Source organism: Bos mutus, chromosome X, assembly GCF_027580195.1.
Source record: "Bos mutus isolate GX-2022 chromosome X, NWIPB_WYAK_1.1, whole genome shotgun sequence".
Classification (NCBI taxonomy): Eukaryota; Metazoa; Chordata; class Mammalia; order Artiodactyla; family Bovidae; genus Bos; species Bos mutus.
In genome coordinates this window covers 106,953,957-106,968,784 of record NC_091646.1, presented here as the reverse complement: position 1 = coordinate 106,968,784, position 14,828 = coordinate 106,953,957, and the positions used below count along the sequence as shown (strand labels likewise).

The 14,828-nt window shown below is 36.4% G+C and overlaps 1 protein-coding gene across 6 annotated transcripts in view; it reads left to right on the top strand.

Moving 5' to 3' along the window:
• Positions 1-14,828, top strand: part of NUP62CL (nucleoporin 62 C-terminal like) — a 102,769-nt gene that overhangs the window by 37,154 nt on the left and 50,787 nt on the right. For 5 of the 6 annotated variants that reach the window (XR_011463205.1, XR_011463208.1, XR_011463206.1 and 2 more), the window contains 2 exons: positions 12,616-12,719; positions 14,258-14,356. Coding sequence is in view for 2 of the 6 variants with exons in the window: in XM_070365865.1 (XP_070221966.1) it covers positions 12,662-12,719; positions 14,258-14,356 (157 nt within the window). In the remaining 4 variants the exon portion in view is untranslated. Of the gene's footprint in view, positions 1-9,245; positions 9,292-12,615; positions 12,720-14,257; positions 14,357-14,828 lie in introns of those variants that run through there. The other variant, XR_011463207.1, reaches the window with a different exon arrangement.

Here is a 14,828-nt window from a genome sequence, read left to right as displayed (position 1 = left end):
TGGGGAGGAGAGTGGGAATTGAATGAATTCCCTTTTCCCTTTTTGTATCTTTTGTTGCTCAGTTTCTTTTTTTTTCCCTTTTTTGGCCATACTGCGTGGCATATGGGATTTTAATTCCCTGACCCAGGATTGAACCTGAGCCCTCAGCAGTGACAGCATGGAGTCCTAAGCATTCAACCACCAGGGATTTCCCTGCTCAGTTTTCTAATATAGTGCTTATCTTTTTTCTTGTTTATATGCAGTTGCGATATCTTAACTCTGATATTTGTATAAGAAGTATTTTCATACCTGTGGTTTCTGTTGGTGACAAAAATCACAGGTAATGCTAACCTTTGTAATTTGTTGCCTACCTTTATAATTAAGGGAAATGCTCAATTTCTGCTAGACATTAGTGAAGAGAGATGTAATTCCCCCCCCCCAAAAAATAATTATTTTCCCCCATTTGTTTGTTTTATTTTTCTTAGAACTTTATGGATATTAAAATATTTTAAATTTTTAAATTAAGCTTTTTATTTTGATATAGATTCTCATGCAGTTGTATGAAAAAATACAGAGACCCCACCCACATCCCCTTTGTCCATTTTCTTCTGGTGGTAACATATTGCAAAACTACAGTACAGTATCACAACCAGGATGTTGATATTGGTAGTCAAGATATAGAATAGTTCTCACTACTACGATTCCCCGTTTTACCCTTTGATAGCAACACCTACTTTTCTACTGCTCCCATACTCTTTAATCCTGGCAGCCATTAATCTGTTCTTCATTACTATGATTTTGTCATTGCAAAAATGTTGTATGGGGCTTCTGTGGTGGTGCAGTGGATAAGAATCTCGGGACACAGGTTCGATCCCTGGTCCAGAAGATTCTACATGTCGCAGAGCAACTAAGCCTGTGTGCACCACAACTACTGAGCCCATGCTCTAGAGCCTATGAGCCACAACTACTGGGCCCACATGCCCTAAATACTGAAGCCCATGTGCCTAGAGCCTGTGCTCTGCAACAAGAGAAGCCACCTCAGTAAGAAGCCTGCATACCACAACAGAGAGTAGCCCCCACTCGCCACAACTAGAGAAAGCCCACACACAGCAAAGAAGACCCAGTGCAACCAAAAATAATAAATAAATTTTAAAATGTTGTATGAATGGAATCATATGGCATATAATCTTTTGGGAATGGCTTTTTTCACTCAGTATACTTTTCTTTAGATCATCCAGATTGTTACATGTGTGTTTTTTGTTTTATTGCTTCATGGTGTTCCATGATATGGATGGACCTCAGTTTGTGTAACTATTTGTCATTTGAATGATTTTTCCTCTATAGGTCAGATGCCGGCTTTCTCTTGCTATTTTCAATATTTCTTCTTTGTCTTTAATTTTCAGAAATTTAGTTGTTATTAAGTGTCTTGGTGTGGATTCCTATCATTCTGTCATCGAGTTCACTAATCTAGGATATCCCCTCTAGTTGACTGCTGAGTCCTTTTGCTTAGCTTTAACTTTGCATTTTGGTTATTGGTTATCTGGTTATCTCAGATTTCCACTTGGCTCTTTTTTCTGTCTTCTGTTTCTCTGTAGAGATTTTTATTTCTTCTTCTTCTTCTTTTTTTTTTTTTTGCTAAGGCTATTTTTTCTTGTGTTTTAAGTGTGTTCATAATTTCTTCTTGATGCATTTTTATCATGGATGCTTTAACATTTGTCATCTTGGTATTGTCTTTTAAAATTCCATCTAAGATCTTTCTGGTTCTTGGTGGGATGAGTGATTTTTAACTGAAACTTGGACATATTATGAGACTCTAAATCAGATCAAAGATTTTTGCTTTAGCTGGGTTTATTTGTCATGATAAAGAAGAGTTTCACTGTGTTACTGTAAGGTGGGAGTAGAACTTTGTTTTCCCCAGTTCGTCTCCATTGCTACCCGAGCCAAGTTCTGCTAGTTCTTGCTGGGCAGGAGTGGAAGTTCCTGCTTCTGATGTGGTTTCCACTGACACTGTGAGGACATGGTTCATTAACTGCTGGCAGAGATGACATCCTGGCTCCCTACTTGACCTCCTCTGATACTATCCTGGCTGGGATGTTGAGACACCTCACTGTAGCTTCACAGTGGCAGAAGTTTAGGCTCCTCGCTTACTGTTCTCTGGGATAGGTAGGTTGTGGGGCCACACATTTTTTCTGTGATGTTTGGTTACTGGAGAGTGGTTATTGTCTAAAAGTTTTCTTATTGCTCTGTCTCTTTCTTTGTCTTTTGTCTAAAGAGCAGGCTTTTGTTGGGTTTTGTTTTTCTATACCCATTGTTGTTTCTTGCTGGCCAGCCTGTCTGACTCCATGCCTGGGAAGTATGAGACAGAAAGAAAACCTATGGAATTCGTTACTACAGTGTTTCTTGGGTCTCAAGATCCCTAGCTGATCTGCCTTCTTCTCTCCACCTTTCGGTGTTTTCTTGTTTGTTTTATATATAATGTCCAGGGGTTTTAGCTGTATGTAGGAGGAGGAATAGGGGAAAGTACATTTTCCTGGAAATGGAAATCCTTAAGATTTAAATTTTCATGTTTTCAAATCTCTCATTCTTCTGAATTTCTCTCTCTGGACTTCTTTGTATAGACATTTTTCATCTTAAGATTTAATTCTTTTTGTTCTTTTGTGGTTTATATTTTTAGGAATTTCTTGCCTTCCTATTGATTACTTGAACATCTTTAGGAATCTGATTTTTTCTAAATGATCAGTGAATTAAACCATCGTATTTAATTAAATAACCATTCTTTCCCTACTGATTTGAGATGCTGCCTTCCTCATACACCAAATTATTATATATAGTTAGTTCTGCTTCTGGGTGTCCTATTTTGTTCTATTGATTTGTCCTTTCTTGTTCTAGTATCACCATTTTGTTATTGTAGCAAGTGCCACTATCTTGTAAGGTATGGCCACCTTCCCCTATTCTGTTAAAAAAAAAAATCATGCTTACTTTCTATGGTAAACAATTTATTAAGATAGTTGATATTTTCCTGTGTTCATAAACATGAAGACATTAAGGCTGATTTTCTTACCCTTATAACACTAGATGGAGAAAATTGTGATATTGAACTCTTCCTCTTGTCCAGTAGAGGCGATTTTCGCCCCCTCTCCCAGAGGATGTTTGGCATTATCTGGAGACAATCTTTTAAAATAATATTATTTATTTATTTATTTTTGGCCACGTCGAGTCTTATTTGGGGCCCTGGGGCTTCTCTCTAATTATGCACATGAGCTTAGCTGCCACGCTGCATATGGTATCTCAGGTCCATGACCAGGGATCAAACTCTCGTCCCCTGCATTGGAAGGTGGATTCTTAACCAGTGAACCACCAGGGCGGTCCCTCTGGAAACATTTTTGGTTTTCCAAACTGTGTAAGTGTTCCTGCATCTAGTGAAGCCCAGGGATGCTGCTAAATACTTTGCAGTGCACATAAAGGAAATTTTTACTGTCCTTGACACACAACACTTTTGACACCAAATACGTGGGGGTTCTTCCCATACCAACTAATTCTCTCAACTCTCCAGACTCCATCTGGGTATTCTACAGTTCAGTTATGATGCTCACCACCTCAAAGAACTCTGGAAAACACTTGACTTACAATTTCTGGTTCATTATATATGCTGCAGTTTAGGAACAGCCAAATAGAGAGATGCTGTAAGGCTGAGTATGGGGGAGCAGCACAGATCTTTCGTGTCCTCTCCAGGCACCAACACCGTCCTAGCACCTACACCAACCCAGAAGCTCTCCAAACCCCTTCCTTTAGGGTTTTGATGGAGGTTCCATTATGTTGGCATGAATGATTAAATCTTTTGCCTCTGATGATTAGACTCAGTCTCCAGTTCCTCTCCTCTCCAGGGAGGTCAGAGGGTTAGGCTAAAAGTTCCAACCCTCTAATCACTTTGTTGGTTCCTCTGGTAACCAACCTCTCAGCCTGAGGGGCTTTCTAAAGTTCACCTTTTTAACATAAATCAGATGTGGTTGAAACCTTTATTGCTCTTGGAGCTGTTTCTGGAACTGTGAAGAAAACTCAAATAAGCTTCTGTCTCTCTCATTACTTAGGAAGTTACAAGGGGTTTAGGATCTTTGTCCCAGAAAGGGGACAAGACCAAATATACATGCCTTATATCTTACCATGGGACAGCCCTCTGCCATAAAGAATTATTGGGTCCAATGTCACCAGTGCCATGTTGAAAAACTCTGCTGTAGTCCTATGATTAGGAAAATGAGACTTTGTTTTTTAAAAGAAGAGCTATTGGTTTTGCATTATTTATTTAGTAACTGGCCCGTATTACTGAAACCTCTTCAATAAAGAGTAAGGCTTTAGCTTGAAAGCAAGTCTTATTAAATGGTATTTGTTTCCTTAGTTACCTCTGGGTATGTGATTTAAGGTCAGGCTCCTGAAATTATGCCAGTATCCGAGACACATGATCAAGATTTTAAAATATGGGCATAAATCAAGTGTAAATTTAATTAGTGCTAGTGAAGAGGTTTAAGTAATGCAGCCAGTTACAAAATAAATAATGCAAAAAACAATAGCTTTCCCATGTTTAAGCAGTAGTAATTGGGAAATATAATGGAGGAAGTTCCCATTAACAATTTCAACCAAAAGTATGAAGTACCTAAGAGTGAACTTTAAAAATGTGCATAACCTATATGAAGATGACCATAAAAGTTTACTGAGGCATATAAGAAAAGACATGAATAAATGAAGACTACACGGACTCAATAGTATAAGAATGTCATCTAGCTCCAAATTAATCAATGCATTTAATATCATTCTTATAAAACCACAGTGGGAATCTTTGGGGGAAGGAAAAGAAGGAGGGTCTCGACAAGATTCTGAAGTTTAAATGGAGGGGATAAATGCATGAGATTAGTGATCTCTTGTTTTTTAAGGAAAGTAATGATAGCTTGCTTGTAGAAAAACATGAAAATATAAGTTTATTATCTGACTGTAAATTTAAAATATTTACTATAAAACTAAATGAGTTCTAGTGCTTCAATAATTGGAAATCTCTTGTAGAACAAGGATAGAAAGAAAAATCAGTGAAAAATTTTAAAGTACAGAATCAAACCTGGGTTTATGAAGATGACATTTCCATTCTGGAGAGAAAGGATGGAATAGTGAATAAATGAATTGCAGTAGCAGGCTAGCCAGGTGATTTGGGGGAAGCGGGTTATGTTTTGCCTAAAGAGGTTAACTGAAATAAATACTAGGTGAATTAAAGCTAGAAATGAAACCATAAATATTTAAATTGTATAAATATGAATATGAAAATGTATAAATAATAATTGTTGGGTTGGAGAGAGGACCACTTATTGAAGTATAATTTAAAAATATATAATATAGTCAGTCAAATGGTTCAAGAATAAGACTATAAACATAGTATAAATAGGTATACTGTCCCCCATCTACCTTGTATTACTCCCTCCCCTCCCCCCATCTATTCAAGCAACCACTGTAATTGTATATATCCTTCAAAAGTTTCTTTATGGCTTTGCTAGCAAATAAAAATATGTATTCTTAGCCCTCTGCTTGTTTTAAAAATATAAATAATAGTATATTCTACACACTGTACCTTGCTTTTTATTTTTTTTATTTTTTTCTACTTTGTTTATTTATTTTAATTGGAGGCTAATTACTTTACAATATTGTATTGGTTTTGCCATACATCAATATGTACCTTGCTTTTTAAACTTAAAGCTTTATACACTTATTTTAAACATTTTGTAGCTCTTTTCACATCAGTCAGTATATGAAGAGCTTCATCAGAATTTTTATAGCATCATACATTGTCTGCATGTGCTATAGTTTATCTAGACCCTTGCCGGTGGGTGTTTGGGTTGTTTCCTCTTCTGCTAATATAAACAGTGGTGCAATGGATATCATTTTACATGTCATTTTACAGATGTATATCTTTGTAGATAAATTTCCAAAAGAAGTATTACTGGTTCAAAAGATAGATGCATTTGTACTTCTTAAAACATTGGCCACTTATTTTCCATAGGGATTATACCAGTTTACACAACCATTAGAAGTCACAGAAGTTGCCCCTTTCTTCACAGTGTCCTCAAACAGTATATTACTAGATTTTTAAAAAAATGTTTCTTCCCATATATTAGGTAAAATTGTTCTTAAGGTAGACATAATTTGTGGTTTTCTCCTAAAAATGAGGTTGAACATTTCATGTTTGAAGGAATTTTGAAACATGATATGGAGACATAAACCATAAAGGAGAAAACAGTGGAAAGATTTGACTACATAAAAAATAAAAACAAAATAAGAAAAGCAAATGACAAACTGGGGTTGGGAAGTACTTGCAACATTTGACTAAATAGTTAAAAATCAGTAATAAGAAGATATTAATCCAGTGAGAAAATGGGCAGATGATATGAATAGGCAATTTTGAATGAAGAAATTAAAGTAACCATTAAACCTATGATAAAAATTTAGTCTCACTGATAGGTATTGAATTAGAAATATTAAAACACCTTTGTGATAATTGGTTATTTCTTTAAAAGTATATATGTTATACATGTGGTGCTTCTCTTAAGTGAAACATAGGGATATTCTATGATACACATTTTATTTTATTATATTTTTAAATAATGCAATGCTACCATTTAAATTTTTTTCTTGTTATTATTTTATTGAAGGATAATTGGTTTAGAGAATTTTATTGTTTTCTGTCAAGCCCCAACATGAATCAGCCATAGGTATACATATATCCTCTCCCTTTTGAACCTCCCTCCCACCTCCCTCCCACCTCCCTCCCAATCCCACCCCTCTAGGTTGATACAGAGCCCCTGTTTGAGTTTCCTGAGCCATACAGCAAATTCCCGTTGGCTATCTATTTTACAGATGGTAATATAAGTTTCCATGTTACTCTTTCCATACCTCTCACCCTCTCCTCCCCTCTCCCCATGTCCATAAGTCTATTTTCTATGTCTGTTTCTCCATTGCTGCCCTGTAAATAAATTCTTCTGTACCATTTTTCTAGATTCTGTATATGTGCATTAGAATATGCTATTTATCTTTCTCTTTCTGACTCACTTTACTCTGTATAATAGGCTCTAGGTTGATCCACCTTATCAGAGCTGACTCAAATGTGTTCCTTTTTATACTTATTAATATTCCATCGTGTATATGTACCACAGCTTCTTTATCCATTCATATGTCGATGGACATGTAGGTTGCTTCCATATTCTAGCTATTGTAAATAGTGCTGCAATGAACAATGGGATATGTGTATCTTTTTTAACCCTGGTTTCCTCAGGATATATGCCTACGAGTGGAAATGCTGGTCATATGGTGGTTTTGTTCCTTGTTTTTAAAGGAATCTCCATACCATCTTCCATAGTGGCTGTATCAATTTACATTCCCACCAATTCCCACCAACAGCGCGAGAGCGTTCCCTTTTCTCCACACCCTCTCCAGCATTTATTGTTTGTAGACTTTTTGATGATGGCCATTCTGACCTGTGTGAGATGATACCTCATTGTGGTTTTGATTTGCATTTCTTTAATCATGAGTGATGTTGAGCATCTTTTCATGTGTTTGTTAACCATCTGTATGTCTGCTTTGGAGAAATGTCTGTTTAGGTCTTTTCCCCACTGTTTGGTTGGGTTGTTTGTTTTTCTGGCATTGAGTTGTATGAGCTGCTTGTATATTTTGGAAATGAATCCTTTGTCAGTTGTTTCATTTGCTATTATTTTCTCCCATTCTGAGGGTTGTCTTTTCACCTTGCTTATAGTTTCCTTTGCTGTGCAAAAGCTTTTAAGTTTAATCAGGTCCCACTTGTTTACTTTTGTTTTTATTTCCATTACTCTAGGAGGTGGGTCAGAGAGGATCTTGCTTTGATTTATGTCATCGAGTGCTCTGCCTATGTTTTCCTCTAAGGGTTGTTTACAGTTTCTGGTCTTACATTTAGGTTTTTAATCCATTTTGAGTTTATCTTTGTGTATGGTGTTAGGAAGTGTTCTAATTTCATTCTTTTACGTGTAGCTGTCCACTTTTCCCAGCACCATTTATTGAAGAGGCTCTTTGCCCTGTTGTATATTCTTTCTTCCTTTGTCAAAAATAAGGTACACATAGGTGCATGGGTTTATTTCTGGGCTTTCTATTTTGTTCCATTTTGTGTTTTTGTTTTTGTGCCAGTACCATACTGTCTTGAAGACTGTAGCTTTGTAGTATAATCTGAAGTCAGGAAGGTTGATTCCGCCAGCTCTATTCTTCTTTCTCAAGACTGCTTTGGCTATTCGGGGTCTTTTGTGTTTCCATATGAATTGTGAAATTTTTTGTTCTAGTTCTGTGAAAAATGCCATTGGTAATTTGATAGGGATCATATTGAATTTGTAGATTGCTTTTGGTAATATAGTCATTTTCACAATATTGATTCTTCTTACACAGGAACATGGAATATCTCTCCATTTTTTAAAATTAATCTATTTATTTTAATTGGAGGCTAATTACTTTACAATATTGTAGTGGTTTTTGCCATACATTGACATGAATCAGCCATGGGTGTACGTGCGTCCCCCATCTTGAATCCCCCTCCCACCTCCTTCCACATCCCATCCCTCAGGGTTGTCCCAGTGCACCAGCTTTGAGTGCCCTGTTTCGTGTATTGAACTTGGACTGGTGATCCCTTTCCCATGTGGTAATATACATGTTTCAATGCTATTCTCTCAAATCATCCCACTCTCGCCTTCTCCCACAGAGTCCAAAAGTCTGTTCTTTATATCTGTGTCTCTTTTGCTGTCTTGTATATGGGGTCATCATTACCATCTTTCTAAATTCCATATATATGTGTTAATAGACTGTATTGGTGTTTTTCTTTCTGACTTATTTCACTCTGTATAATAGGCTTCAGTTTTTTTAATTAATCTATTTATTTGGCTGCACTGGGTCTTAGTTGTGGCACCCAGGATCTTAGTTGCTGCATGTGGGATCTAGTTTCCTGACCAGGGTTCGAACCCAGGCCCCTCACATTGGGGACTCAGAGTCTTAGTCACTGGGCCACCAGGGAAATTCCCCATGATAGTTTGAGGTTGGTGGTAATGTTCCCAGTTCCTTCCCAGCATCTCCTCCCTGTCCCCAAACCCCCAGTGGCCTTACATGTTTTGGATAGCAGGGTCTTATTTATTGTCATAAATTGTTTAACAGTTGGATGTAGGCAGCAACAGATTCAAATGCAGTTACTTATTAAGAACTTTTTTTCCCTTTGAAAAGGAAGAAGAATATCTGTAATTATGTATTGGAGTCTGGAAACGGTTGGTTCAGGTCAGCACAAATATTTATTGAGCACTTAGTATCATGTGCCCTGTGCAGTGATCTATAGTGAAGATGAAAAGATAAACTGTTTTCTGTTAACCAGTTAATCTTATTTGTGTCTTCATGTACTTGATTTCTCAAACTTTATTTCTTTTATAGTTTTTATTTTAAATTTTCAAGCAAGCGGCCAAGTAATGTTTTCTGAAACTTTATTCCAGACTTCTATTTATTATTTTTTCTCACAGACTTATTGTATAATTCACATACCACATAATTTACCCATTTAGAGTGCACAGTTGATTGGTTTTTAGGATAGTCACAGAGTTATGCAGTCATTGCTGAAGTCCGTTTTACAACATTTTCATCATCCACTGAAGAAACACCATGCACATTATCAGTCACTGCCCATTCTTTCTTCACCCCAGTTCTGGCAATCACAAATCTGCTTTCTGTGTCTCTAGACTGCTCTGTTCTGGACATTTCATATAAATAGAATCATACAATATATGGTATTTTGTGATTAGCCTCAGCATGTTTTCAAGGCTTATCCATGTTTTAGCATATATCAATACTTCTTTTCCTTTTTATGGCCAAATAAAATTCCATTGTATTAATATACTACATTTTATTCATCATCTCCTCAGTTGATATTCATTTGGATTGATTTCTTTCATCTTTTATTATGAATAATGCTTCTGTGAACATTCATGTACATATTTCAGTGTGGATCTCTATTATCATATCTTTTGTTTGTGTTCCTAGAAGTGGAATTACTGGGTCATATGGTAACTTTATGTTGAACACTTTGAGAAAATGCCATACAATTTTATTGAAGAGACTACACTGTTCTACATTCCTATCAACATTGCATGAGGTTTCCAATTTCTCCATCTCCTTGCCAACACTTGATATTATCTGTCTTTTTTACTTTAGCCACTCTTTTTTATTTTTTGATGTGAAAGTTGCTCGGTTGTGTCTGACTCTTTGCAACCCCGTGGACTATACAGTTCATGGAATTCTGTAGGCCAAAATACTGGAGTGGGTAGCCTTTCCCTTCTCCAGGGGATCTTCCCAACCCAGGTATTGAACTCAGGTCTCCTGCATTGCAGGCAGATTCTTTACCAGCTGAGCCACCAGGGAAGTCCTTAGCCATTCTAGTTGCCATGACATAGTATCTCATTGTGGTTTTGATTTGCAAGTTCCTAATGACTGATGACATTAAGTATGATTTCAAGTGTTAGGTGGCCCTTTGTACCAACAACTTTGCATCTTTCTGACCATTCTTGTTTAGTCACCATCTTCTTCTGACCACAGCCTGGAAAGGATCTCTACATTTAAGGATTCATGTCCTTAGTTTTGCTTACCTGGATAATCCAGGATAAACTCCCTATATCACGTTACTTAACCAATTTGACCATTACCTCATCTATAAAATCTCTTTTGTCAAATAAGGTAATGTGCTCACAGTCTCTGGGTATTAGGATGTGACCATCTTTGGGGGACCATTTTTCTGTCTACCACACCATCTTAACAATATAAAAATTTCTGATTCATGCACATGAGATCTTTCCATTTATTTAGGATGTCTTTCTTTTAGTACTATTTTATGTTTTTCTGGATACAAGGCTTGCACTTCTTTTGTTAGGGTTGTACATAACTATTTTATTCATTTTGAATAATCATTAATGAAATATTCTTAATTTCATTTTTGGATTGTTCATTGATAATATATAGAATTGAAATTTATTTTTATATTGATCTTGTATCCTGCAACTTTGCAGAACTTGTTTATTGTTCTAATAGATTTTTTATGGATTCCTTAGGTTGTTATGTATTCATGATCATATCATCTGTTAATAGAGATAATTTTATTTCTTCTTTGCAATCTGGTTGCCTTTGTTTTCTTGCTTAATTGTCGTGGCAAAAACTTTCTATGTATTATTCAAGTGGTAAGAGCAGACATCCTTGTTTTGTTTTTGGTGACAGTGGAAAAGTATTCAGTCTTTCACTATTAAGATTGATGTTAGCTGTAAGTTTTTCATAAATACCCTTAATCATGTGTAAGAAGTTCCCTTCTTTTTCTAGTTTGTTGAGTGTTTTCATCATGAAAAAGTGTTGGATTTTCTCAAATGCTTTTTCTGCTTCTATGGAGATGATCATGTATTTTTAAAATGATGAGATAATTAAGGTATAATTCATATATTTTAAAATTCACCCTTTTGAAATGTACAATTCAGTGTTTTTTTTTAATGTATTCACAGAGTGTGTAACTATCACTATTGTGTAATTCAAGAACATTCTCATCACCCCAAGAAGAAACCCTGTAACCGTCAGCAGTCACTCCTCATTACTCTCTCCTCCCAGCTCCTGATAACTAACCATTATTATACTTTCTGTCTATGGATTTGCCTTTTCTGGACATTTCATATAAATAGAATCATACAGTATGTAACCTTTTGTGTTTGAAAGTGAAAGTGTTAGTCGCTCAGTTGTGTCTGACTCTTTGTGACCCCATGGACTGTAGCCACCAGGCTTCTCTGTCCATGGGGTTTTCTAAACAAGAATACTGAGTGGGTTGCCATTTCCTTCTCCAGGGCAATCTTCCCAACCCAAGGATCCAACCCAGGTCTCATGCATTGCAGGCAGATTCTTTACCATATGAGCCACCAAGCCCAAGTATTCTTGCCTGGGAAATCCCATGGACAGAGGAGCCTGGTGGGCTACAATCCATGGGGTTGCAAAGAGTTGAACACAACAGAGTGACTGAGCACACACGTGGACTGTAACCCACCAGGCTTCTCTCAGTGGGATTCTCTAGGCAAGAATACTGGAGTGGGTTGCAATTTCCTTCTTCTGGGGATCTTCCTGACCCAGGGACTGAAGTCACATCTTCTGCACTGGCAGACAGATTCTTTACCACTGAGTCACCTGGGAAGCCAATACTAAGCAGTACTGATGAACTATTTTTTAAATCAGAATTTTACTATGTCATGACAGGACTTTCCCGGTGGCTCAGACGGTAAAGCGTCTGTCTACAATGTGGGAGACCTGGGTTCGATCCCTGGGTCAGGAAGATCCCCTGGAGAAGGAAATGGCAATCCACTCCAGTACTATTGCCTGGAAAACCCCATGGACAGAGGAGCCTGGTAGGCTACAGTCCATGGGGTCGCAAAGAGTTGGACACGACTGAGCGACTTCACTTTTACTATGTCATACTTATTAATTTTCCTTGCTTTGTTGTTATTTCTCTATATAAGTAAAGTTTGTTATAATTGTGTTACTTGTTAAAAAATGATTTTGACTTTTTTCTTTTTGCTTGTTACTTTAATTTAGGGTTACTCCAGCATCTACTTTTGCTGCCACTGCTAGTTCAAACACCATGCTATTTACCCCATTTTCAGATTCTTCTATCTGCACTGCTGCTACTGGGCCCTCATGTAAGTTACTAGTTGCAAAGAAAATACTATTATTTCGTATTAGGCCATTTAACTCAATTTGCCAGTATAAGCTATGGATCTCTGACACCTCATAAGTTATCATTATGCTCAATCCCATCTGTAATTGCTGATATCAGTACTAGCTTTGCTTAAGAACCTAATTGTCATGGCTTCCGTTGTGAATTTTATATTAACATGATTATTACAGCTTAACGTAATGATTTTAAGCATATAATTCATTAACATTGTAATGTTTTGAAACAACTTCTTGAAGCTAATGGGAATAGGAAGAGTGGGAGTTTTGCCAAGTATGTTTGAAGGTTAGAACTCTTATTATCCTTGTGAATCAGATAAAATGGGAAACAAATGTTGGAGCCTTGCTGTATTTTATTCTTCTATATAGACCAGGTTTGTGATCCTTACATTTTACCTATAAGAAGTGTTACATGACAAAAGGACTAGCTGTAGTATTGTACTTTTATGACACTGTGAGATGCCTCCTGTTCTCTCCTCTTAAAGATGAACACCTGGATGTTTTGAGCTGAGAAGTGGGACATTAATTATCTCATAACCCAACTTCTTTGCTACACATCTTCCATTAGTAGAGTAATAACAAATGTTGAGAATATTGAATTCTGTATATATCTTAGGTAATTATTTTTTACAGGTCCACATAAACTGCTGGTGCTTTGGAGGCATCTGCACAGTGCCATGATATTAACCATTAGACTTTGTTATTATAATCCTAGCAGTAATATGGTCCTCCCAAAGCTCTGTTATAGCAAAATTGTCACCATTTCTGGTAATAAAACTTGCCAGGAATTGCTAATACGTAGTTCAGCATGAAAAATGGTGGCTTGCCATTCCCATCATCTTGTGCAGTTGGCATAGGTGAACATTGGTTGAAATTGCAGGTTGCCACTTGAGTTGTATTTTCTTCCAAGTAGGGATGATTTTCATCTTGAGACATGACTGAGATTCTGGAAACCTCTTGATATATAATATCTTTCTCAAGTATAATAGATGTTGTGAATATGACCCTATCTGAGGTTGGGAGTTAGAATTATTGAATGAATTCCATTTTCAAAGTCTTGACTTCTGACCTTTGATAGGTTTTTTTTTTTTTCTTTCCTGTCCTTGATGTCCTTGCCTACAAAATGAAAAGAAATCTTGACCACATTGTTTTTTAAAATTAACTTTAATGAGGAGGTATAATCTACATGTCATAAAATTATTTTAAGTGTATATTTCAGTGATTTTTAATAAATTTACTGAATTGTATAACAATCACAATAATCCAGTTTTAGAACATTTGTATCATCCCAATGAGATCTCTCAGCCCCAGACAACTACTGATCTATTTTTTGTCTCTATCTATGCCTTCTCTGCACTTTTCATTTAAATGGGTTGACTATAGTTTTTTTAAGTTTAGCCAAAGTTACTAAAGGACTCCTCAGATGAAAAATACTCTATATAAATTCTTCATTCACTATTTTTGATTAAAAGGGTAATAGGTAGTTTTATGTTATTCTCTGCAGTTGATGCCCCAGTAACTTCCACTGGAATGTTTGGTGATACATCTTTGGGATTTGGATTAAGTTTCTCTGGAGCATATGGAGCAGCTGCTGTTGCATCTAGTAAGATTTTACGATTATTGGGATGTATTTGGATGCTCACTGGAAATGTAACAACAGTAAGTAGGTTGTATTCCGTAGTTTCTAGGATTCAGTTGGTTTTGATCATCTCATTGGAGTATCCAAAAGGTACATCAATGTTGAGAATTGTCGAAGCGTGGAAGGACATAGTTGATACCAATGATATTACTTCTTTTAGATGACTATAATCAGAGCCGCTATCAAACTCTTGTCAACTTTGAAGCTTAAACATTTTTATTATTGATCATACTGTTTAAAGTGACCCAATATATTGGGATTCCTAGTTTTAGTCTAAAAATTAATCTAAGATTTGACCTGTGTTGATCCTCTCCTAAAGTTAATTACAAGAGTTTCTGTAGATGTATCCTAAATTTATTTCTGCCAGTTAGGTACTAGGTAGGTTGTAAATTAAAGAAAACTTAGTTATCCATTAGTGAAAGTGTTAGTTGTTCAG